Genomic DNA, 20558 nt, shown 5'->3' on the forward strand with positions numbered 1-20558 from the left:
AGGGTTTTCATTTCAAGGATTTTAAAACTGTGCATTTGTTTCAGGTTGGCATGCATTTACTTCCAGTGAATGAGAGTGCCGAGTGGTTTGTCCAGTGCACAGAAGCCATCCTGAAATAGTGAAACAACTTGATAACCTTCATACTTATCTTTTGATATTAAGTCTTTGAGAAAATATGTATAGCTCTTAGTAGTCTTCAAAAAGTCCAGTCCTGGTAGGAAAAATTGGATTAACAGCCATCTTACTGGACAGTGTGATCCACTGCAACATTTGTTGTTCTTTAAATCCCTTCTCAAACCCTTTTTATTTATATATTATTGCCAGTTGTTCCACATTGTCATTTTTTTTATTGTTTCTTCATTTTTATTTGAAAAAAATTCATTTATTTATTGGTGACTTGCTCCATCCAACCTGTTATATTTCATCAGTTTGTTCATTTAACTTTTTAAAAATTCTTTCTTTTAAGTTTACAAGCTGACATGTCAACCCTGCTGCAATTAGCAGTCGGTAGACCATGATTGGTCTTTCCTCTTTAATTTTTAGGCGAAGGGGCTAGGTAACATTCTTTTGCAATTAAAACAAGTCATTGTTTCTGGAACAGAAATATCAGACACTCCACAAACATTGGGACAGAAAATTTCATATTTCCGTAATTATTATCTAAGATTTTGGTCATATGCAAAGTTACCACTCATTAATAACCTGGTTCCTCATTAAAAGCACCCTTTCTTCCTTCTCCATAACTGTGCTAGTGCATAAACAATTGCATCAATAATTTACTCTTTCAATATTAAGATAGCAGTGAAATTCTGATAATGTAAACATGCCTTATAAGAATCTTCTTCGCAGGAAATATAAATCATTCCCATCAAAAGCTTTTCACATCAAAGGGTGTAAAAATATAAATCAAAACAAATATTTTGGAAAAAGAATTTCTTGACTTTACATTCAGATCTTCAAATACAGTGAAGATTTGACATTGTCAATAATATTTAAGATTTAACTTATCCAGAACCTTCTATAACGCAATACAGTTCACATTTGACACCTCAGTGTTTAAGCACATTTTGCCCTCAAGGACAAAAGTGGATATGAGTTTTTTACAATAACATCTAGCTTTTTGTAAATAACATCTTCACTAAGCATCATTTGCTTTTTGTTTCAAGCATGTTTCATTCAGAATATACCATTGTCCTCTTTCCAGAATTGAGTTCTGTAGTAAATATCACAGAGCAGGAGAAGTGTTTTTAATCTCTTACAAATACACACATTCAAGGGCATGCAAGCGTGTGTATGTGTGTGTCTGCACAAAAATGAGCACATCATTTAAGGATTTATACATTTCTGAACACATCACATTTACTAATATCAAATGGTATAAGCTCCACATGACTGTGAAAGCAGCCAATATGGCATGATAAAGCTCAATAAAACATTTACTCTGGTGCCCATGACAACGTACATTCTGAAGACAACACAGTGCTGTTATAGGTTATATAAATCTAGACTGCCAGTCTGTTTGAGAAAAGAAGAGCGGTTATATAGCATAAAATTCTTTCGAAATATTTAAAGACTATCAGCATCAGGTAGCAACAAGACAAGCCAGGTCAATCTTGAAAGCTGAAACTCATGACATACCATGCATTCAGTTTTCACAGTCTTGGATGCCAGTCATTTCTTCCTCATGACGTGTGCACTTCAGACAAGCAGAGTATTTGCATTTGCACATCTCATAAGCTTCTCGGATGAAGATGGGAGCGATACAGAGAGCAGTTAAAAATGTCATGACCATGAAGAGGTAGAAGACCGTGTGCCAGCTGTAGGCGACCTCAAGATACGGCAATGCAACTTGCCCCAGCGCCGCTCCCAGACTTCCAGTACCATCCACAATACCTGTCACTGTTGACAAAGCCTCTCTGTTTCTTTGCAGTGCCTTCTGCCGTCCGAGATCAGCAGAAATGGCAGCACTAATAAGATTAGCTACACCGCCAATCATGCTTCCAAGCCAAAACAAGATGACGGCATTTTTTATTATTGTGCCTGCTAATGTTGTCAAGCCATAAATAAAGAGAACTGGCATGGCCAAAACAAGCATAGGAATGACAACGATGGCACGTTTTTGAAATCTGTCAGAAATAAATCCAGCTATGGTACCCCCAATTATACCACCAATGTCATACCAGATTGACAGCTCATCTGCAACAATTTCTTTCAGATTATATGCATTAGATAAGTAAAAGGGAAGCCAAAAAAAGAAGCAGTAGTTAACAAGTTTTAGGCATGCATATGACAGGGAGTATGGAATTACACCAGGAAGCAGAAAAGCCCGAAAAAAGCCAATAGCTTTTGGCTTGGTATCTTGTATATCATAAATTACTGGTTCCTTGGTTACAGTCTCATCATCGTCATTTTCTGATGCACAAAGCAGTGGCTTTTTCAGACTGTCAACATCTTTTCTCTGAATGCTTTCCCCTGACTCATCACCGTCTGGCATTGGTAGTCCAACATCTCGTGGTGATGGAACAAGTCCAACAAAAATTATCAGCCCCATTGCGAGAAGAAGGCCTGATGTTAGCAGGAAGGCGTACTCGTAGCCATAATCCAACACTGCTGACACCATCAACGCCCCAAGGATATTGCCGACGGATGCACATGCGCTCCATAAGCCCAAAATAAATCCACGACTGCCTTTACCAAACCAGTTACCCATGACGGCTACTACCGATGGCCAACCGGTAGACTGAAGCAGTCCATTTAAGATCCAAACTATGAGGTAGGCTGGCTTGGAGTAGAAGTGTGTCCACTCAAATAACGGGCCAAACACGAAGACAGTGACAGCTGTGAGACACATCCCGGAACCCAAGACCAACCGCAAATCGTGCCTATCGGCTATGAAACCGCTGAGGTACAAACCAACAGCGTAGGCAAACATAAAAGATGCATCAAGCACTCCCATGAACTCTTCTGCATCATCGTTAGTCGAAAACATTGTGCGACCGTCCCACAACGATGCTGGTGTTCGGAAAGCAGAATGGGTGATGGACACGTTCTCCGGCTGGGGCGTCCACTCAGCTGCCATAGTACTTTTGACATTGCTGAACGTCTTTCGCGCAGCGTGAAAACACGCGTAACTAAAGAATGTCAAAGTAAATACAACTGGGTGATAATAAGTCCACTGCGTCATCTTGGAACACTTCTCTCAGCACAGAGCCTTGTACCAGGAAGGTGTCCACCCACCTGTCTTATCGCTTTACTCCTTCCGTCATCAGCAGGAGTAGCTTCCCCTTGACCACACCTCCGCTGTCAACATGAACCTGTCCCCCCTGTACCCGTCCGTCCTGTCGCTGGAATATTTCACAACACGACTTTCCGCTAGACTCTGATTGTAGGACTCGAATATTTAAACTTTTACTCAGTGATTTGAATCATCTTCAAGACATTTTTGGTGCAATCCAAGTTATCCCTTATTACGGAGGAATGTTCCATTAATTCTAAAGGGGTGGGTGGGTAGTGAAACGTAGCCCTGCGATGTCTTTGATGTGTCAGACGTGAGAGCTTCGAGACTAATGAATAAGACAATTTGTAAATTTCATTTGGTTCTTCTTAACTGTAATTGTGATTACCCTAATCCATGCTTAAGGGCACAGTTCATGAGGAATTGTTCCCGTTAGCAGAGCGGCAGTTCTACCCCCAGCAGCAAAGGAATATTGGCTACAGGTGGGACACATGTCTTGAGTATCCGGGGGCCATGTGGCAAAATGGCGTCCGACCCATAGCGAAAGTGAAACCGGGCGTAACAACGGGGTCATGTCGGTTTTACCTGTCAAACAAGCGTGGGACGCTTCTCTCCCCCTTGTGACCGCTAGTCAACCCTGATGGCTCATGGGTATGTCCCATTTTTTTTTTTTATATATCCCACTATTTATATCTTCAGATTATTGGTATTTTTAGGGATTTCGGCATATCCTGATTTACATATTTCTAAATCAAGACATGCCAAAATTCCTAAAAAATACCAATATCAAATGGATTAATAATTTGTGTATTTTGCAATAATTATATATATATAACAAGCAGCAAAAGAGTGCACAAAAGTGCAAAATGTTATAAAAAAACAAACAAACATGATTTGTCATTTATTGGCGTTTATTGAGGTAAAATAAGGATAAAAAGCAAACTAAAAAAATTTTTTTTAATATAAAATTTTTTTTAAAGCATTGCCTCATTTGTATACATAAACAATTTATCATTTATCAAGGTAAAAATATTATCACAAATAAGGATAAAAAGCAAACTAATAAAAAAATAATGTTAAAAATATACAATTTTTTTTAAAGCATTGTCTCATTTGTATACATAAACAATTTATCATTTATCAAGGTAAAAATGTTATCATAAATAAGGATAAAAAGCAAACTGATAAAAAAAAATAATTTTAAAAATATATAAAATTTTTTTAAAGCATTGTCTGTTTGCATACATAAAAGATGTTTCCTCTTGATATATTAATGCAACATTCGTTATTTAATTATAAGTTGTAGAACGATGCAAAACCATGTATCCATTGACAAAACAATTAAAATTAAATTGCAGTTTCCTTAACACTAATTACATTTCCCAAAGAAAAGGTTCAAAGATCTATGACAATATATCAAATGATAAGTATGAACTGAATTGCTGTCAAAAAAGAGTGATGCTTTAATAGACATTTCTAAAAAAAAATCAAAAGTCATGAAATTAACTATAAAAGTTCTAGTTGGATTGCAGCTTATGGTATTAACTACAATCTTTTAAACAGATTAAAATTTTAAATTGCACCTTTATCACTAAGAAGAGAAACCATCAAACACATGTTTGAAACACAATTATGTTCAAGAATTTTAGAAGGTATTAGAAAAGAACTGTAAACATATAAATGATTCTGAATTTACCACAACACATCTCTTATTGGATCGGGTGAAAATATCCTCATTGATAAATTAATGGTTAGAGTAAATAATAATCACAGCACAGTTTTATATAATTATATAAATCCAGATTTAGTATATGCAGGTTTATGTACAAGAATTTTACAACTGTAGGTAGAAAGTTGCACAGCTTACTTGTCCACCACCCCAGAACAATTAACTGACGTATAGGCTGTGCTCAGCCCTTTCCCTCTGCCATTCTCTTGATCCCTAGCACCAGCTAACCAAGTTGATGCATGCAAGTCAGCATCCGTAGCTTCAGGATAACTTTTCTTGCAGCATCTAAAAATAGAACAAATATAAGATATGAGGTCTGCATAAAAAAGTAATCACTTAATTGTAGGTTACTGACCCTAAAATCCAGAATATAATGTGAAACAAAAGAGGTACAAGCAAATTATACTGATATGTAAAGTGGCATAAAAATTTAAAGTGTTATAAACAGAAAGGAACTACAAGTGGAACTGCATTTGAATTTCAGTTAGAATTTCTATAGGCAGAAAAACTCTGGAAATTCTAATTTCAAAAACAATCCCCAATACATGGGAACTGTAAAGATGTCTATAAACTGTCATTTTTAATTCCTTTCTACACAGTGTTAACCAGCTGATTAAAGGACTACAGTCACTAGAAATTGCGTAAACATGTGTCCATATTTATTTGGCAATGTAATTCAATCACAATAAAATGAGGTAGGGACAGTTCTCCCAGGCCTGATTTATCTTCCTGTCATGTTTTTTTTTTTTTATGACTCATGAAAATTCTTGTCTGCACCTAGCAGAGTCAAAGGTTAAGGTTCATAACTAAAAGATAAAGAAACAATCCAAACAGTCCTATTTTATGACAGGCATGTATTAATGTACCGTATACACACACACACAGAGTCAAATATTTAAATCCTTACCCTGAACTGTTTGTAAAATGAAGGGGTGGTTCTTTGAAGTCCCATTGAAGTTGTAAGATCAGGCCAACTCAGTTGAAAATAGCACAGATAGAATGCCCTCACTACATGCTTTAATGTGAAGCCCGACGCATCACCGAATGGCATTCCTGAAAACAGACAAAAATAAATACACATCATTTAAAAAAAAATTGCAGTGGGCAACATTAATACCTGTTATGACAACTAGTATTTAAAGAACCCCCCCCCCCCAAAAAAAAAAGACAGCAACAATTCAGGAAGTTTCATACAACCAAGCAAAAGTGGGTACAGAAAATTTACTATCTGCTCTAATCAATGCCCATAACAATGCCTTTATTACTTTTTAGTACTAGCAAACATGTCATTAGTTTTATACAATGAATGGTATCGTATGGAAACCTTTAAAGGGAATCAGATAAAAAGATTGACTCCTCCTACTAACAAATCAGAAAAAGCACATACCAAGCATGTCCTTTTTATGGGTCTGTCTTCATATCTCCTCAAGACTCTCTACATCTTCTGCTGATTGGTTAAGGAGACTGGAAAACCCCTCTGGCAGATTTCCCGTGTCATTTGCCTTTCCTGTTCTTGTTCTCCATCCATGTAAACATCCTTTTAAGGTTGTTTGTATCATTCTTCATCTCTTCCCAGAAGAGACAGTTGTTGCATCCCAACTTTCTCTAGTTTATGTTCTAACCTAAGAACACAATAGAGAAAACATGTAAATAGCTGATCTTGCTAGCTTTTGCATAGTTCACAATGCCTGGAAAATACCATTATTTTGGTTACTCTTTACCATTTTCATATCTATTTGATATTGATCCATATTTGTTTCAAATTTTTTCACTATGGCAAAAGGCTGGATTTTCCACTTCCAGTTTAACTCATAAAAGCACTGTTATAACTCTTGGCCAGGGTAAGAAGATAAAAAAGCTAAAATGATTATAAATAAAATGGCTTTAAATTACCTTCCAAGGGGTTATGGTCTTTTTATGCTGCAGGCTGAAAACCAGACAATGGAATCGGAAGCGCTGGGGGTGTGAAGGCAAAGGTGAAACAGTCCTTTTTGAAAGCTGCTACTTGGGGACACCCTTGAGATGGTGCCAACCACTAGTGGCAAAGAGTATGGCAATGGTGGTGGACATTGCTGCATAACTGAATGGTCAGCATATAGTGATTCCTCGGCATCCTCTCTCCTTCGCTGTTAGCTGATGCATCCCTGTGTCAAATGAATACATTTGCATAAACTTTTTTCAGCTTAGTACATTTAAAACTGTCAGCTGCTGATAGTTGTTAAAAATTTTTTAAGAACATTTTATTGTTGTACAAAACTTGTTTATCACTGAATGCTATTTACCAGAAAGAGACACAGCCTTGTGTTCCCTACATGATGTCCACCAAAAAAAATTCCCTAAAATTAAGCAGAGAAATGAAAACAGACCGAAATCTAATCGAGAGTTATCCGTATCCTTTTGGTGAGTGGGAGCATTTTTGTCATCACTCTCCACCTCCGACATTTTGTCCCTTGCAAAGATTCAGCTAGATTCTGGTAGTTACCTGCATGGAAATAAATATAAGAAGGCAAATAAGATTCACACAATCAAGATCAAAAGTAAATAATAACACACTCTATAGTGCAGCATCACAACAAAAGCTACACTATCTGTGGTGTAATGACTGGTGTTCAAACAGTTCAGGGCTATTATCTTTTTCTCCTTCCTTAAACTCTGCAGCCACACAATAAACTATAGAAGTCTTCATTTTTTGACCATTAATGGTCACATGCCTTCATAAATTTTCTTTCTGCACAAGGATTATGAATATTATGAATCAAAAAGTAAATTGCACTACTAATGACTTGTGCAGGAGAACTGGAAGCATAGGACATGAGGAATCAGCTTTATAGCTCTAATTAATGAAGCTTGCATCTGGTTCAAATAGATTGTAGTGGGAAGTTGCACACCCTGTGACCACTTTCATCTTAAAATGCCAGCAGCCAGCTATCTAGAATAACAGTAACAATAAATTATTGACCATATGCAGTTATTATGATTATTGTTTGAAAAAAGACATTAAAGTTGTCTGAAATGATACTTCCAGTCACAATCAGTTGTCAATGGGCTATAAATATATAAAGTTTTTTTTTTGGTTCACCACTGGAACACAATCCTTATGCTGCTCTCGTGACAAATTATTCTTAATTAGCTGCTGCAGTGGAAAGTTTGGTGTTTGAAAAAGTCGTTTAAGCTTAGCCTAAAAAGTTATAAAATTGAGAGCAGATTAAGAGTACCAAAGGACCAAATCTTCAACATATCAGCAATATGTGACAAAGCAAGAAATAACATTTTACACCAAAAATCCTTTACCAATACAAATACTGCTTCTTGTAACAAATAAACATGAAAGGTTATGAGCCTAATAATCAGCCATAGTTCACACACAGCCCAGGACCTTGCAAGACAAAAAAAAACAAACCCACAATAAATAAGAGAAAAAAAATATTATACTGCCCGAAGAAACCTGGCATTTTAACGCTATCGTACCAGTAACAGACGGAACTGTCGAAGCTCTGTACGTTCCACTTTCGTAATCGCAATTGAGGAAATTCTGACAGCTCCAAATTCTCTCCATTGCTAACGGCTAAAGAATTATCAAATGCAAGCGTTCAGAACTGCTGAGCACGATTTCTACTCTGTCTGGAAAACTTTGTGCATTATTGCGTTAATGTGTACTCTTAATCTTTTTTCTCTTAGAATGATATTCTGCATTAAATTTGGACATTTCTGTAGTTAAAATCTCAATAACTATGTTAATATAGAGTATAAAAATTATACGTACTGTTATCGAAGCGTCGAACACATGTATCAGTATAGAAATTGACCGCTTGAGAAGCTTTTCTGTTGGGAAAAGTATAGACTCACAAATTTGAAAATGGCGGCGGTCGTATGTAGCACGCCATGGCAAAAAGGTCATTGCCATTGTTAGGGGTCACGACCCTATATGTGGGGTTGATCTCCCGCACTCTGGTTTCGCCTCGGCGAGCGTGGAGCTTGGCTTATGTGCGCAGCAGCGCCATGCCCCACGAGTCAAGCATTGCGATAGATTGACCCCCTGTATCACAGTCGGATCAAGACAAACTTGGTGGACCCCTTGAGCTTATGGTTTCCGATGCTGCTAGGGACATAGTTTCTGAGATACAGCACGATCGACCAACTACTGTACGCGCGTGGATACAGCTTACAAACGTTTCCACCTGTTAGTACCAAAGTTAGCGCGTCATGAGTAGACAGATAGTTGTGTAGGTGCTGGTGGAAAAGGCTTTCCCTGAAGAAGACGATACCAGTTTTACTCCATAAACGCTTGATGTACTGGATCAAACATTTCTTTTGTGTCTGACACAAATGCTGCCGGTACAAGCAGACGACACTCGATTTTCCTTCCCGTACGCATGGCCGTGCGCCTTGTCTACAGGACGGTCGCCTTGACCAAAGACTTTAAGTATTACTTTGAATATTTACACAACGGCTCACTGGCAGCTAGGTACAGCGACTAGCAGTAGATGAGGGTGCAGCTACACATTGTGCACAAATGCATTTAGTTCTACAAGCTTTATTTGGAAAAAAATAAAGGTTTACATTTATAAAAATTTGTGAGTTGTGTTGTAAAGGTCACTATCTTTGTCATTTTTCTTTTTTAGAATTTTTTTGCTTACATTTCAACTATATGTACCTATATACCTAGCCAATGTTTCTCCAATCACATCAATTTTTACTTTCATTCCTTCATATAATAACAATGATAGAAATGTATACATGTATAGCTCATTTCCCTGCTTCATATCTCCATTTACAATTTACAAAAGAAATGCAGAAACACAAATTCACATAACAAACTGATACAGACTGAGCATGTCTGCAAACAAGTGTACAGCGATATCAACAGATATAATATAAGAGAGAGAGAGAAACCCGCTTCAGGTCTAGCTGAAAAATAAAAATATAAATAACATGCAAACGTTATGTCTATAAAACAATAATAATAAGTACTTATAATGCGCAAAATCAGGACCAAGATAAATAGCACTCTCTGCAAGTGATAAATGGGATAATAAAACAGTAGTTGCTCCCATTTCACTCAATGACAATCCAGTTGAAATACTATAAACGAGGCTGCAAATCCTACCCACACCACAGTTCCCATTGTAGGACAGACCAAGTAGGCACAAGTCATTTTTTATTTTTTTTGTCTTGCTTGTAGATTGCAAAGTGCTTCTTTGAAAATCATAATATCCAATGAGCTCACAAGAGCTAAAAAGATGTTCAAATTGTCATCATCTATAATGATTCATAAATCTAGAGGTGATTCATATATTGTTTTGATTTACAAAGAATGTTTTGTACTTATTCACCCCAAAATCCAGCTACTCTTGAACAGAGACTTTAAAGTCTCTGTCTTGAATTAATAATTTCTGACACCGCAGATAGGGAGTTGTGACAGAAATCATAAAAATGGGTTTTAAAAAAATGGAAAACCTTGTAGTTAGCAGTTAAATCAGTAAAGAATTAGTCCTGTCTTGACCAACAACGCAAGCATTGATATGTACAAATAATTTCTTGTCCCCCAACTGGCAACTTTTTAATACTTGAACTTGTGTCCCTCTTCCATCATTGTTGCCTAAGCTAGGCATGGCAAACATACGGCCTGCAAACAAAACGGACACTGCAGCGATTCGCAAAATCTGTTATATAGATCTTTTTATATCTTCCTGAAAAGTTTAGAAACTTCAGGAAGTTTGCTACAAGGATTATAACACTGTTCAGTTCTACCTGTGTGTAAACAGTTATTTCTCTTCATAAAATCAACACACACATCACAAGACTGAGTGATCAGCACCTCTCATCTCTGATGTAAGTGGAAACTGCGCAAACATTTCAGCCAGACAGAAAAAATTTTCATTAAAACAAAGTGTCAAGCATTAGAGCAAAACACTGAAAATAGTCCTAAATGTTAATTTTGAACTGTGGCAGTTTTTGTTCAATGTATCTGTTGCTGTTGCATACAAGTTGCAAGTTGCTGTTAAATTTTTTTCATTTGTTAAACAACTTGATTAATTTGCAATCATAAATGTGGCTAGCTACTAAACCATTTGTATGTTTCTAACTTTAAGTAATAAACATATTCTGCAATAATTTTTATTAAATGACTTCAATTAGTTTTTGTGTGCAGCCCTAATGACAAATGTGACCCATGTCGCCCTCGGAGAGAAGACCCTCATGCCTGGCCTAAGCCACTTTATATACTCTTATAACTCCACGGTTATGTCAGTAGAACTTTCAAAGATTAATATAATTAACTTTTTCTCATTGCATCTTAAAATAATTATGTTGCCATTAGGACTAGCTAGAGGCAGTTGTTTAATCCCTCCCTCCACCCCACACACATCAGATCAGTCCATTATTGCACTACATACTACCCTACACAGCCAAAGCAAGGATAACTGCCCCCTTCGGGCAAAGAACATCAGTAGAATTAAATATTTTTAGATTAGGTTAGATTTTTTTCAGACTTGAAAGAAACAGATGTCAATAAAAAAAATGTGCAGAAATGATCTTCCAACAAACTAGAATGCAAAATCCTGGCTTTTTTAACAAAGGAAAAAGGCTGGCATTTGGCACTTTAACTTTTCTAAAGGCACGATACATGTACAATTTTAGGTCAATTTCCATATATTCTTAAGTAAGGTTATAGGAGATCAAACTGAAAACAATAGAAAGGACTGCCTGCTATGAATCTATTATACTGCATTTTCCCACTGATTTTTCAGTGTCTTCTCAGTGTATTTTCATTGCAGATACATGAATACATGAACATAAACACACATAAAAAGTGAATGACATTTATTCTGTAAGGCAAATTAAGAGTTCTTTAAATGTCTGTAAATGTCACATTGGTCAGGCTAACACCAACAATCTAGAGAAACCAAGCACTGCTTTCTAGCAATGCTATTTAATGTCATCAACATTTTAATACCTCATGAGTTTCAGTCTTTAAGGATTCTTCTACTCTGTACTTAAGCTGTGGTAGTGAATGATGTCACTAAATAAACAGTTCATTCCAAATCTTTTAAATGATAAAGGCCTGTCTCAAATTCAGACTAATGGCTACACAAATCCAGCAAGTTCCATATTCTGGAGCACAGAAAACATCTGATAATAATCTTGTTGCTTACACCAAGGGTTTTTCAGAGTTTGTTGATCAGAAGACATAACACAAATTAAATGACTTTGCTATTTCACTTCTAAGCAAGACTTCTAAGGCCGAAGAGGTGCCATGCCCAATTTAGATCTAAGTTCATTTGCTTCTCGAATATCTGCATCCTGCAATCTGCTGTGATGGCTACGACTTTTGCCATGGTCTCGGTGTCTACGTTCACGATCTCTTTCCCTGTCTGACTTCTCCCGGTTGCTGCGATCTCGATGACGTTCTTTATCTGCTTCTTGACGATCTCGGTTGTTTCGACCCTTTCTGCTTTTACGTTTTCTGAAAAGCAACAATTTAAAACCAAAAATACTATTACTAAGCATAGTGTCACAATATTTTTGTGCTTTTAAGGTCTTGACAAGACCTGATCACATCCACATCATTTGTCCAATCTTCACCAAATTTGGAAGGAATATTTGTTTCAATTACAGGAATGTCTAACCACCGTTCATCTGACTTAAATGTCTTCAGATAGACAAGCCTGATGACATAGAAGGGGTAAATGATTTCTTAACATTATACTGCATTTATTTATCTATCATAGTAGCAGCATCTACCAAACCTGAAAAACTCTCTTGACAGTTAATATTATGTCTACCATTTTAAATATACCTTATTCATACCTTATTCAGAAACTGCTGTTTCCTCACAAATGCATGTACTCTGTGTTTGTTAATTAGTAATAAATGTAAATAAATGAGGGATAGGAGAATAAACAGTACTGATGATGAATAGAAGACAAGTATAGGAAACACACAGAGGCACTGTGCAAAACACAACACTCCTGCCATTGTTGATTGCAGTTCCCGAAATCAACTCTCAACCACCGTACCAAAGTGGTTGTCTTTCAAAAATGTTTAATCTTGGAAAGCAAGAAGAAATCCCGTGAAGTTAAGTCCAGATTACAGGGTGAATCTGAAGAGACCAGATTTTTTTCAGTCTAAAATTCTCTCAGCCACATTTTCATCTATTTTGGATGTAGACTGGTGTCTGACGTGTGTTCTATATTAAACACTTTCTTTGAAATTTTTTAGACCACTAATAGACCTGTGCTGATGATAGGGTAGCTTGTTCATAACCTTCTTCAAAATTTTAAGGATTTCTAATGCACCTTTACCAATTTTTATGTAGAATTCAATGGTGTACTATTGCTCCTAGCTTGCTTGCATTGTTTCTATGACAGGGTACTTCAGCAGAGTTTACAAAAACAAATGTCAGGGCACTTTTAAGGCCTGAAACAGGTCCCACCGGTTGAGATCCCACTATGACACTGAACCAGGAAGTCCATGTGTAAGAACCTATACTGCAGGGTGCTTTCAAAAAAGACCTTGTGTTGTGTTTGTGTGTAAAATAGGGAAAATCTAATTTTTCCTGTACCCACAGTTTTTCCAAAAAAAAAACCAAAAAAAAAACTATCATCTCCATAATATTAATATCACTTCAAAAATAATGATGTTTTTTACCTGTCTTCCTCCTCTCTGTGTCTTTTACCTGCCACAAAAATAAAATTCCTCAGTTATTTCTAGAAAAGACAAAAAATAAAAGGTGAAAATTAGCTCCGATTCATAATCTTTTATTTTAAAAAAGTATACCAAAGAACACCAAGAGACTGCATTAAAACAACAACAGCTGCCATAATATACACTGGAATGATTCAACCACCAACCTGGTGATCTGTGACGTTTTTCTCGCTCCCTAGACCTAGATCTTGCCTTTGTATCTCTGGTTTTACCATGTCGATCTCTGCAACAAATGGTTAAAAAAAAAAAAAAAGTGTGAGAAAAAGAGAAAACTGTCTCCACAATGGAAATGGTAGAAGATCTATGCACTTAATAATTATATCAAAACAATATGTATTTTACTCTGTGACCTAGTCCAAAAGATATTCCAACCCTGATGTGCAGCCTTGCAAGCTGCCTCATTTCTTGTCCAACCCACATATAGGTCAAGGGACTACTTCAAGATAGTCAACATAAAAAAATAAATAATTGGTGTATTCAAAGTTGATGGTTTATATTTCACTTATCACGTGTCCTAGAATGTTTATCTGATGGTCCTGAAATACAAAAATCCCAAAACAAAGCATGCTGAACTTACCGTTTATGTGGGGATCTAGAACGACTCCGCTTGGATACTGGGACGGGGTTACTCCTTTCAGTATCTTTGTGACTCCTCTTTTCAGGTGTGGGGCTTCTTCGCACCTCCTGGCAAGTGATACAAATTTCAAAAATATTTTAATATTCTCCTTGCCATTTAGCATAAAACAGAATGCTCAGATAGAAACTCTGGAGGCCCTTTGATAAAGTCTGCCATGCACTGAAGACATTGCATGGATCCAATGTGTCAGCAGGAATGTCTCTGTTATCTTACACAGTTTTTAATGTTTTGTTCAGTGTCACAATTAATCTTACATCCACAATGGCTTCATATCAAACAGATATCAAACAAGTTAATTCCTAGAAGAATATCCTCCACCCCAATCTCCCTCAAAAAAGCCAGACTAAAATGAATGTAGAAAAAGTTAAATAAAACTATGTGTCATATGACTGAATGGAGGAAAAACTCACTCGGGGGAGCTCCTCTTCCTCCTCATCTGACTCCATTTCCTCGATGTCCTCCTCAACAGCACTGACACGTGGATCTAGCTGATTGCTCTCCTCCAAAACATTGCGTTTCTACCAGCAGATAAATAAGTAAGACATGATGGCATAATTGGGGAGACTTTTTCTTAAGTAACCTTTATTCTGATTGTTCTGCTTTAGTCTCCATCAAGCTTTCAAATAGAAGTATTCACAAAATATATACAACATAGAAAACATTTAAAATACTTTGGTTTTTATCAGTTAAGGTATGAGGAAAACATAATCTCTTTCAAAATGGAAACAGATGACAACATATCAGGTCATCCTGATTCTGACATTTCTAACTGCTTTCCCTTTTAAAGGCTAAAACTACAATCATTTTCATGTTTCACATGAGAATCAGTATAGTTCCCAATCGTTTAATTTCAGACTGTCAGAATACCTGAATTCTGGGAAGGATGACGTCACATGTCCTTTCATCACGGAGAAGTCCATCAATATACTCATCCATATGAGTGAGTTCAAACTCTGTAGATATATAAAAACTGCACAAGAACTGTGGTACATAAACTCACTGACTCCGAAATCCATTTATATTTTGGTACACAAATGATTGTATGGTAATAACATGCACAATACTATACAAATACAATCTCACTGTTCTTATCTGGATGTATTTCCCCATAACTTATCTCTCCTAAACATCTGTAAAATTCTTTAGACAACATGCATTAAATGACAAGGGCACTGATTCTTTATGTGTTAATAGATACAAGAAAACCAGATACATACTGCCATTTCTGTTCATAATTCTCATTTTTCTGTAATCATAGTATAGTGGTTCAAGGTATTTGTAGCAATCCATTGATGTGCCTGTCAGACGCATGTAGAATGCCCCTAAAGCTCTCACATATCTGAAATGTAAATGAGAAACTTTTACTTAAATGCCAGTTACATAAAACAATGGCATGAGGTGGAGGAGGAAAATATCTAAATCAGCGTTTGAGAAACGGTGGGGCGTGATGTGCTTACAAGGGCGAAGGTGGTCATTTTTTAAAAGTTTCTTATACCGGTATTAGTGAAATTAGCTTACATTGTGTGGCTAAGGGTACAGTGAATGCATCTAATTCCAAAGACTTGACAGTGAACACATTTAATTCCTGAAACTGTAAACTTATGTAATTGCTAAGACTGAAAAGTGAACTCATCCAATTCCTTACAATGTACAGTAAACTCATCTAACTTTTAAGACTGTGCAGTTATCTCAGCAACGTCTGAAAAATCATGTGAAACCATAATCCAATTACATGTGTTATGCAGCATAAGACTTCCAAAAAAATAACCTCAATCCTCTGCATATAGAAAAAGGACTGATGATGTTATGTGGGGGATATCTGCCATTTTTGTAACAACATGGTGGTTGCTACAACTGCTGCGCCATTCTGTTGTGCATAACTATGGGGTGCAATGGTCAAAGTCACAATCAAGATGGCAAACATGCTAGAAAATAGCTTGAGCCTTCTCATTTTCAACAGTTAGAATGACACCAGAAGCTGATGCACTCCTTAGTCCTTAAGTAACTGACAAGATAAAGGCCTGACTAATGTCACTTTGCTGTCATAAGCATGGCCTAGCCCACCTGCAGTTTTGTAGTGGGGCAACATCCCAACAGTAAGTAGCAACAAGACCCTCAGATAAGGAAATTAGCTGTGAATGAAGTCAGGGTCATCTGAGCCAATTTGCAGCCCCAGACCAAATGGTGATGTTCTGGGTAGGGAGAAGTAACAGGGATCAGACATTGCTGAAATACCCTGCATGTCCAACAAAATGGTTCATCACTCAACCAAGAACTGGAATATATATGTAGTATAAACTTTAGCTATGGGGTGGGGCCCATGGCAATCTCCCCTGAACTCTGAGGATAGGTCATGTGGGTTAGGAGTAGGAGCTGAGGGTGGGACAACATCTTCAGAAAAGCTTGAGGATTTAGGATGATAGCACCAGGCCAATGAAATACAAATACAATACGCCAATACAAATGTCTGATGATTGTCAGGTTTTTTTAAGATGTGCATTTTCGTGCATTTTTTTTCAGTGTTCTAATACAGTGTGCATGAGTGTGAGTCAACAGCATAGCACTAGAAAACTCGTGTGGCCATCACCATTGCCAGCTTGTCTACTCTTTCTATATAACAAACAAAATATCTGTTCATACATTATATGTTTGATGCTATCAAACTCCACCTGGAAACCCCCCGGGTAACCTGCCAGTCCCAAGCCTGGATGAAGGAGGAGGGTTGGGCACCGTGCTATTTGCTACAGAAACCACAAATAAAAAAGCACAACAACAGCCTGGACAGGAAGATCCCTCTTCGGAGGGGCCTATGATGCGTGCAGGCAACAGCCCTCGGTTAGTCAGCTCGCTAACCCATCTTGTCATGGCCAAGGCAAAAACCAGGATAGGGACCTAGAACATCAGAACCCTGTACGAGAGGAAAATCAGCTCAGGTAGCCAAAGAAATGAAGAACTATGACATCAAGCTCCTTGGCCTGTGCGAGACAAGGTGGTATGGCAACGATCAGACCAGACTTTCGTCAGGGAAGACTATCATCTACTCTGGACATTAAGACCCTGACCATGACCATACACAAGGAGTAGCAGTACTGATGACACCAGAGGCAGCAAGAGCACTAATAGCATGGGAACCAGTTTCCCTACGCCTCATGTCAGCCAGGTTCAGCTCCAAAGGAAGAAAGATCACCATCATCCAGTGCTATGCATCTAACAACATGGCTAAAGAAAAGGAAAACGAAAACTTTTACAACTCCCTACAAGCACTGGTTGATCGTACTCCAAAACGAGACCTAAAGATCATAATGGGCGACATGAATGCCAAAGTTGGAAATGGCAACACAGAAAAAGGACACATAATGGGAAAGCACGGTGTGGGCAACTGCCGTGAAAATGGTGAGGTGTTCACAGACTTCTGCTTGTTCAATGATCTTGTAGTCGTAGGCACAGTTTTTCCACACAAAACCATTCACAAGACCGCCTGGACTTCACCAGATGGACATAAAGAAAACCAGATCAATCATATCCCCACTAATCGCCAGTTTAGAAGAAGCCTGCTGGATGTCTTGGTAAGGCAAAGGTCCAGATGCAGCCACAAACCACCACCTGCTTGTGACAACCATGAAGATAAAGCTGAGGACTCAACAGACAGACCGCATCACAAATTCAGTTTCTTAGAGACCGCAGAAAGCAAGGATTCAACATATTCTACATAACATTTGTGGATTCTGAGAAGGCTTCTGACTCCATAGACAGGGAAACCATCTGGAAGCTGATGCAGCACTACGTATTTCCACCAAAGCTCATTGCCATCATCAGGCAGCTGTATGCCATGCCAGGTGATCCACAACAGAAAGCTGACCGACCCCTTTGCAGTGAGGACTGGAGTGAGGCAAGGTTGTATGCTCTCGCTGACAATCTTCCTGATGGTCATAGACTGGATCATGAGAAGAACAACCTCTAGCAGCAACACAGGCATTCAGTGGACCTTCGCCAGGCAACTTGAGGATCTCGACTTTGTGGATGACATCAGCCTGTTGTCTCACAAGCAACAACACTAAACAGACAAAGCTCACTCGGCTCTCAGTAGAAGCAGCGATGACTGGCCTGATCATCAACATCAAGAAGACGGAGGTAATGTGGGTCAACAACAAGCAAGAAGCACCACTCCAACTACATGGAGAATGTATTATAGAGTCTGACCTTTTCACCTACCTTGGCAGTATAATCAGCAAAGATAGAGGTACAAATGAAGATGTAAGAAGCCGAATAAACAAAGCCAGGTTGGCACTCCACACCCTGCAACCTGTCTGGAAACTCCAAGGCTTTTTCTCTAGGCATCAAATCCAATATCTTTAATACAAATGTAAAGTCAGTCCTTCTGTATGGATCCGAGACATGGCGTGTGACAAACACCATCACCAACAAGATTCCGACATTCGTCAACAGATGTCCGTGCCACATCCTCAACATCCGATTGGCCTAGAAGATCTCTAACGACCTGTGGGAGAGAACCAACCAAAAACCTGCCAGCTAAGACATCAAGAAGCGGAAGTGGGGCTGGATCCCTCACACCCTGCAAAAGGAAGCCGACAATTTAAGAAGATAAGCTCTGGGTTGGAACCCACAGGGGAAGCACAGGGTTGGGAATTCCTTTCCTCCCTCTCCCTAATACCTGCTTTTCTAACTTGGCAGATCATTTTTCCCTCCATAATTGACATCATTGAAAAGACAAGGTATTATTCTCAGTTTCACATACTAAGAGACTATATCAATTGTAGCATTGTCTTAAAAAAATGGTGGATGTATCCAACAATGTGTACTGACTACCAGTTCCTTTCTGTATATAGCCAACTAATGCCACTTACTTGAAATCTTCATTACGAATAAATTCAACAACAATGTCTTTCTCTGGCTGGATCTGTAGCATTTTCAAGATAAGACAGAGGAATGGCGATGGCTTAACATTTCCACCATAAACACCCCCAACGAACTTCAGCTCCATTGCTTTGTCCACAAGCAGTGCCGCTGTAATGAGAAGTAGTACTAACAAAGTCACGAAAAAGCCACATCGTGCTATCAAGTCTTTCTTTTTGGTCAGTAAGAAGTTTTCTCTTTCACTCTCTCTTACACACCAGTGGTTATGTCTACTGCTGTAACATATCTATGAACTGGACAGGAAGGACAAACTTCCCTATACTTGCATTCTATTCTCCTCGCCTAGTCAACTTTTATAATTGCTTCTCATTGTACTGATCAAGTAATTATGTCCACACTATGATAATACAGTAATCCCTAGCCACTTTGCGCCTCACCTTTCGCGGTTTTTATAAGAAATTAATGGGAAAAATGATTCACGGATCTACGCTTCTTCGGGGTTTTTCTGCGAAATTCGATCAGTGGGAAACAAATATTTTATGAATTTTTAGATGAAAAAAGTGCATCAAAATATATTACATATATTAATTCTAACAATAAAGAAATATTGGCTCAGTACAGTGGCACGTTGTGTACTTTTTCGTCTCTTGTTCTATTACAGGTACTGTATTATTCTACAGTACATATTATGCGTTTGTTCTTTTATTTACTGTAAAGGTATAATACATGTGCAAAACAGTGTGGGAATGGTTATTAAGGAAATGGGAAAGGTTTATACAGCGTAAAAGTATGGGAGAGGGTTTATAAAGCCTTACTATAGTGTATAAATACATAAATAAATATGCCGTTTCTATTTTGCAGATTTTCGGTTATCGCAGGTGATTCTGGAATTCATCTCCCGCGATAAATGAGGGATTGCTGTAATAATAATAATTGGGAATTTATAAAGCTCAATATCCCAACCAAAGGCGGACTCATTGCACTGATCAAGATCACAAAATAGTAACAAAGATATAGAAGAAAAACAGTGCAAGGGCTCTCTAAAATTCTAATTATGATAGGTCTGTAATTTTGCAGCTGTTTCAGATTCTCAGCTGACACTGGGGGTTAGGATGGCAATAAAGTTATCAGACTTCAATTTCAACACTGCATGTCTATGAAAGTACTTAATGAATAAGTTACCATCAACCTCAGCGAGATTATTGATTACCTGTGAGCGCAAAGCATTCCTCTTTCCAGTATCTGCATTCATAAATTCTTGTTCGAACAATTTTTTCGATTAAATATTGTGGATTTGTCCCTTTTATCGAATGTGCATCTTTCACCGTCCTGTTAGCCATCTTGGACGCTTCTGTTTCCACACTCGCGTACAGGAG

The 20558-nt window shown here is 37.8% G+C and overlaps 3 protein-coding genes across 19 annotated transcripts in view; 1 reads left to right on the forward strand and 2 right to left on the reverse strand.

Moving 5' to 3' along the window:
• Positions 1-874, forward strand: part of LOC112573196 (EF-hand calcium-binding domain-containing protein 7-like) — a 27881-nt gene extending 27007 nt beyond the window's left edge. For all 17 annotated transcript variants that reach the window (XM_025253331.1, XM_025253327.1, XM_025253329.1 and 14 more), the window contains one exon: positions 45-874. In XM_025253331.1, the coding sequence (XP_025109116.1) occupies positions 45-119 (75 nt within the window). In that variant the 3' untranslated portion in view covers positions 120-874. The remainder of the gene's footprint in view (positions 1-44) is intronic.
• Positions 759-3287, reverse strand: LOC112573198 (sugar phosphate exchanger 3-like). The gene has a single exon (XM_025253345.1). It carries the CDS (start codon positions 3182-3184, stop codon positions 1646-1648), a length of 1539 nt encoding a protein of 512 aa, XP_025109130.1. The 5' UTR covers positions 3185-3287; the 3' UTR covers positions 759-1645.
• A 6195-nt stretch (positions 3288-9482) lies between these two features.
• On the reverse strand, positions 9483-20550 carry LOC112573200 (pre-mRNA-splicing factor 38A-like). Its single transcript, XM_025253347.1, has 9 exons — positions 20393-20550; positions 19173-19332; positions 15525-15646; positions 15175-15260; positions 14718-14825; positions 14248-14354; positions 13817-13893; positions 13614-13641; positions 9483-12429 (listed from the first exon to the last, which is right to left on the reverse strand). Exons 1-9 carry the CDS (start codon positions 20520-20522, stop codon positions 12201-12203), a joined length of 1047 nt encoding a protein of 348 aa, XP_025109132.1. The 5' UTR covers positions 20523-20550; the 3' UTR covers positions 9483-12200.
• Between the last annotated feature and the right edge of the window lie 8 nt (positions 20551-20558).

This window comes from Pomacea canaliculata, linkage group LG10 (genome assembly GCF_003073045.1).
Source record: "Pomacea canaliculata isolate SZHN2017 linkage group LG10, ASM307304v1, whole genome shotgun sequence".
In the NCBI taxonomy this organism is placed as follows: Eukaryota; Metazoa; Mollusca; class Gastropoda; order Architaenioglossa; family Ampullariidae; genus Pomacea; species Pomacea canaliculata.

Coding starts and splice junctions, on each gene's coding strand:
- LOC112573198 (XM_025253345.1), bottom strand. CDS start 3,184: ATGACGCAGTGGACTTATTATCACCCAGTTGTATTTACTTTGACATTC.
- LOC112573200 (XM_025253347.1), bottom strand. CDS start 20,522: ATGGCTAACAGGACGGTGAAAGATGCACATTCGATAAAAGGGACAAAT. Junction 15,647..19,172: donor ATTCGTAATGAAGATTTCAA/GTAAGTGGCATT, acceptor TTTACATTTCAG/ATATGTGAGAGCTTTAGGGG. Junction 15,261..15,524: donor AATTATGAACAGAAATGGCA/GTATGTATCTGG, acceptor ATATATCTACAG/AGTTTGAACTCACTCATATG.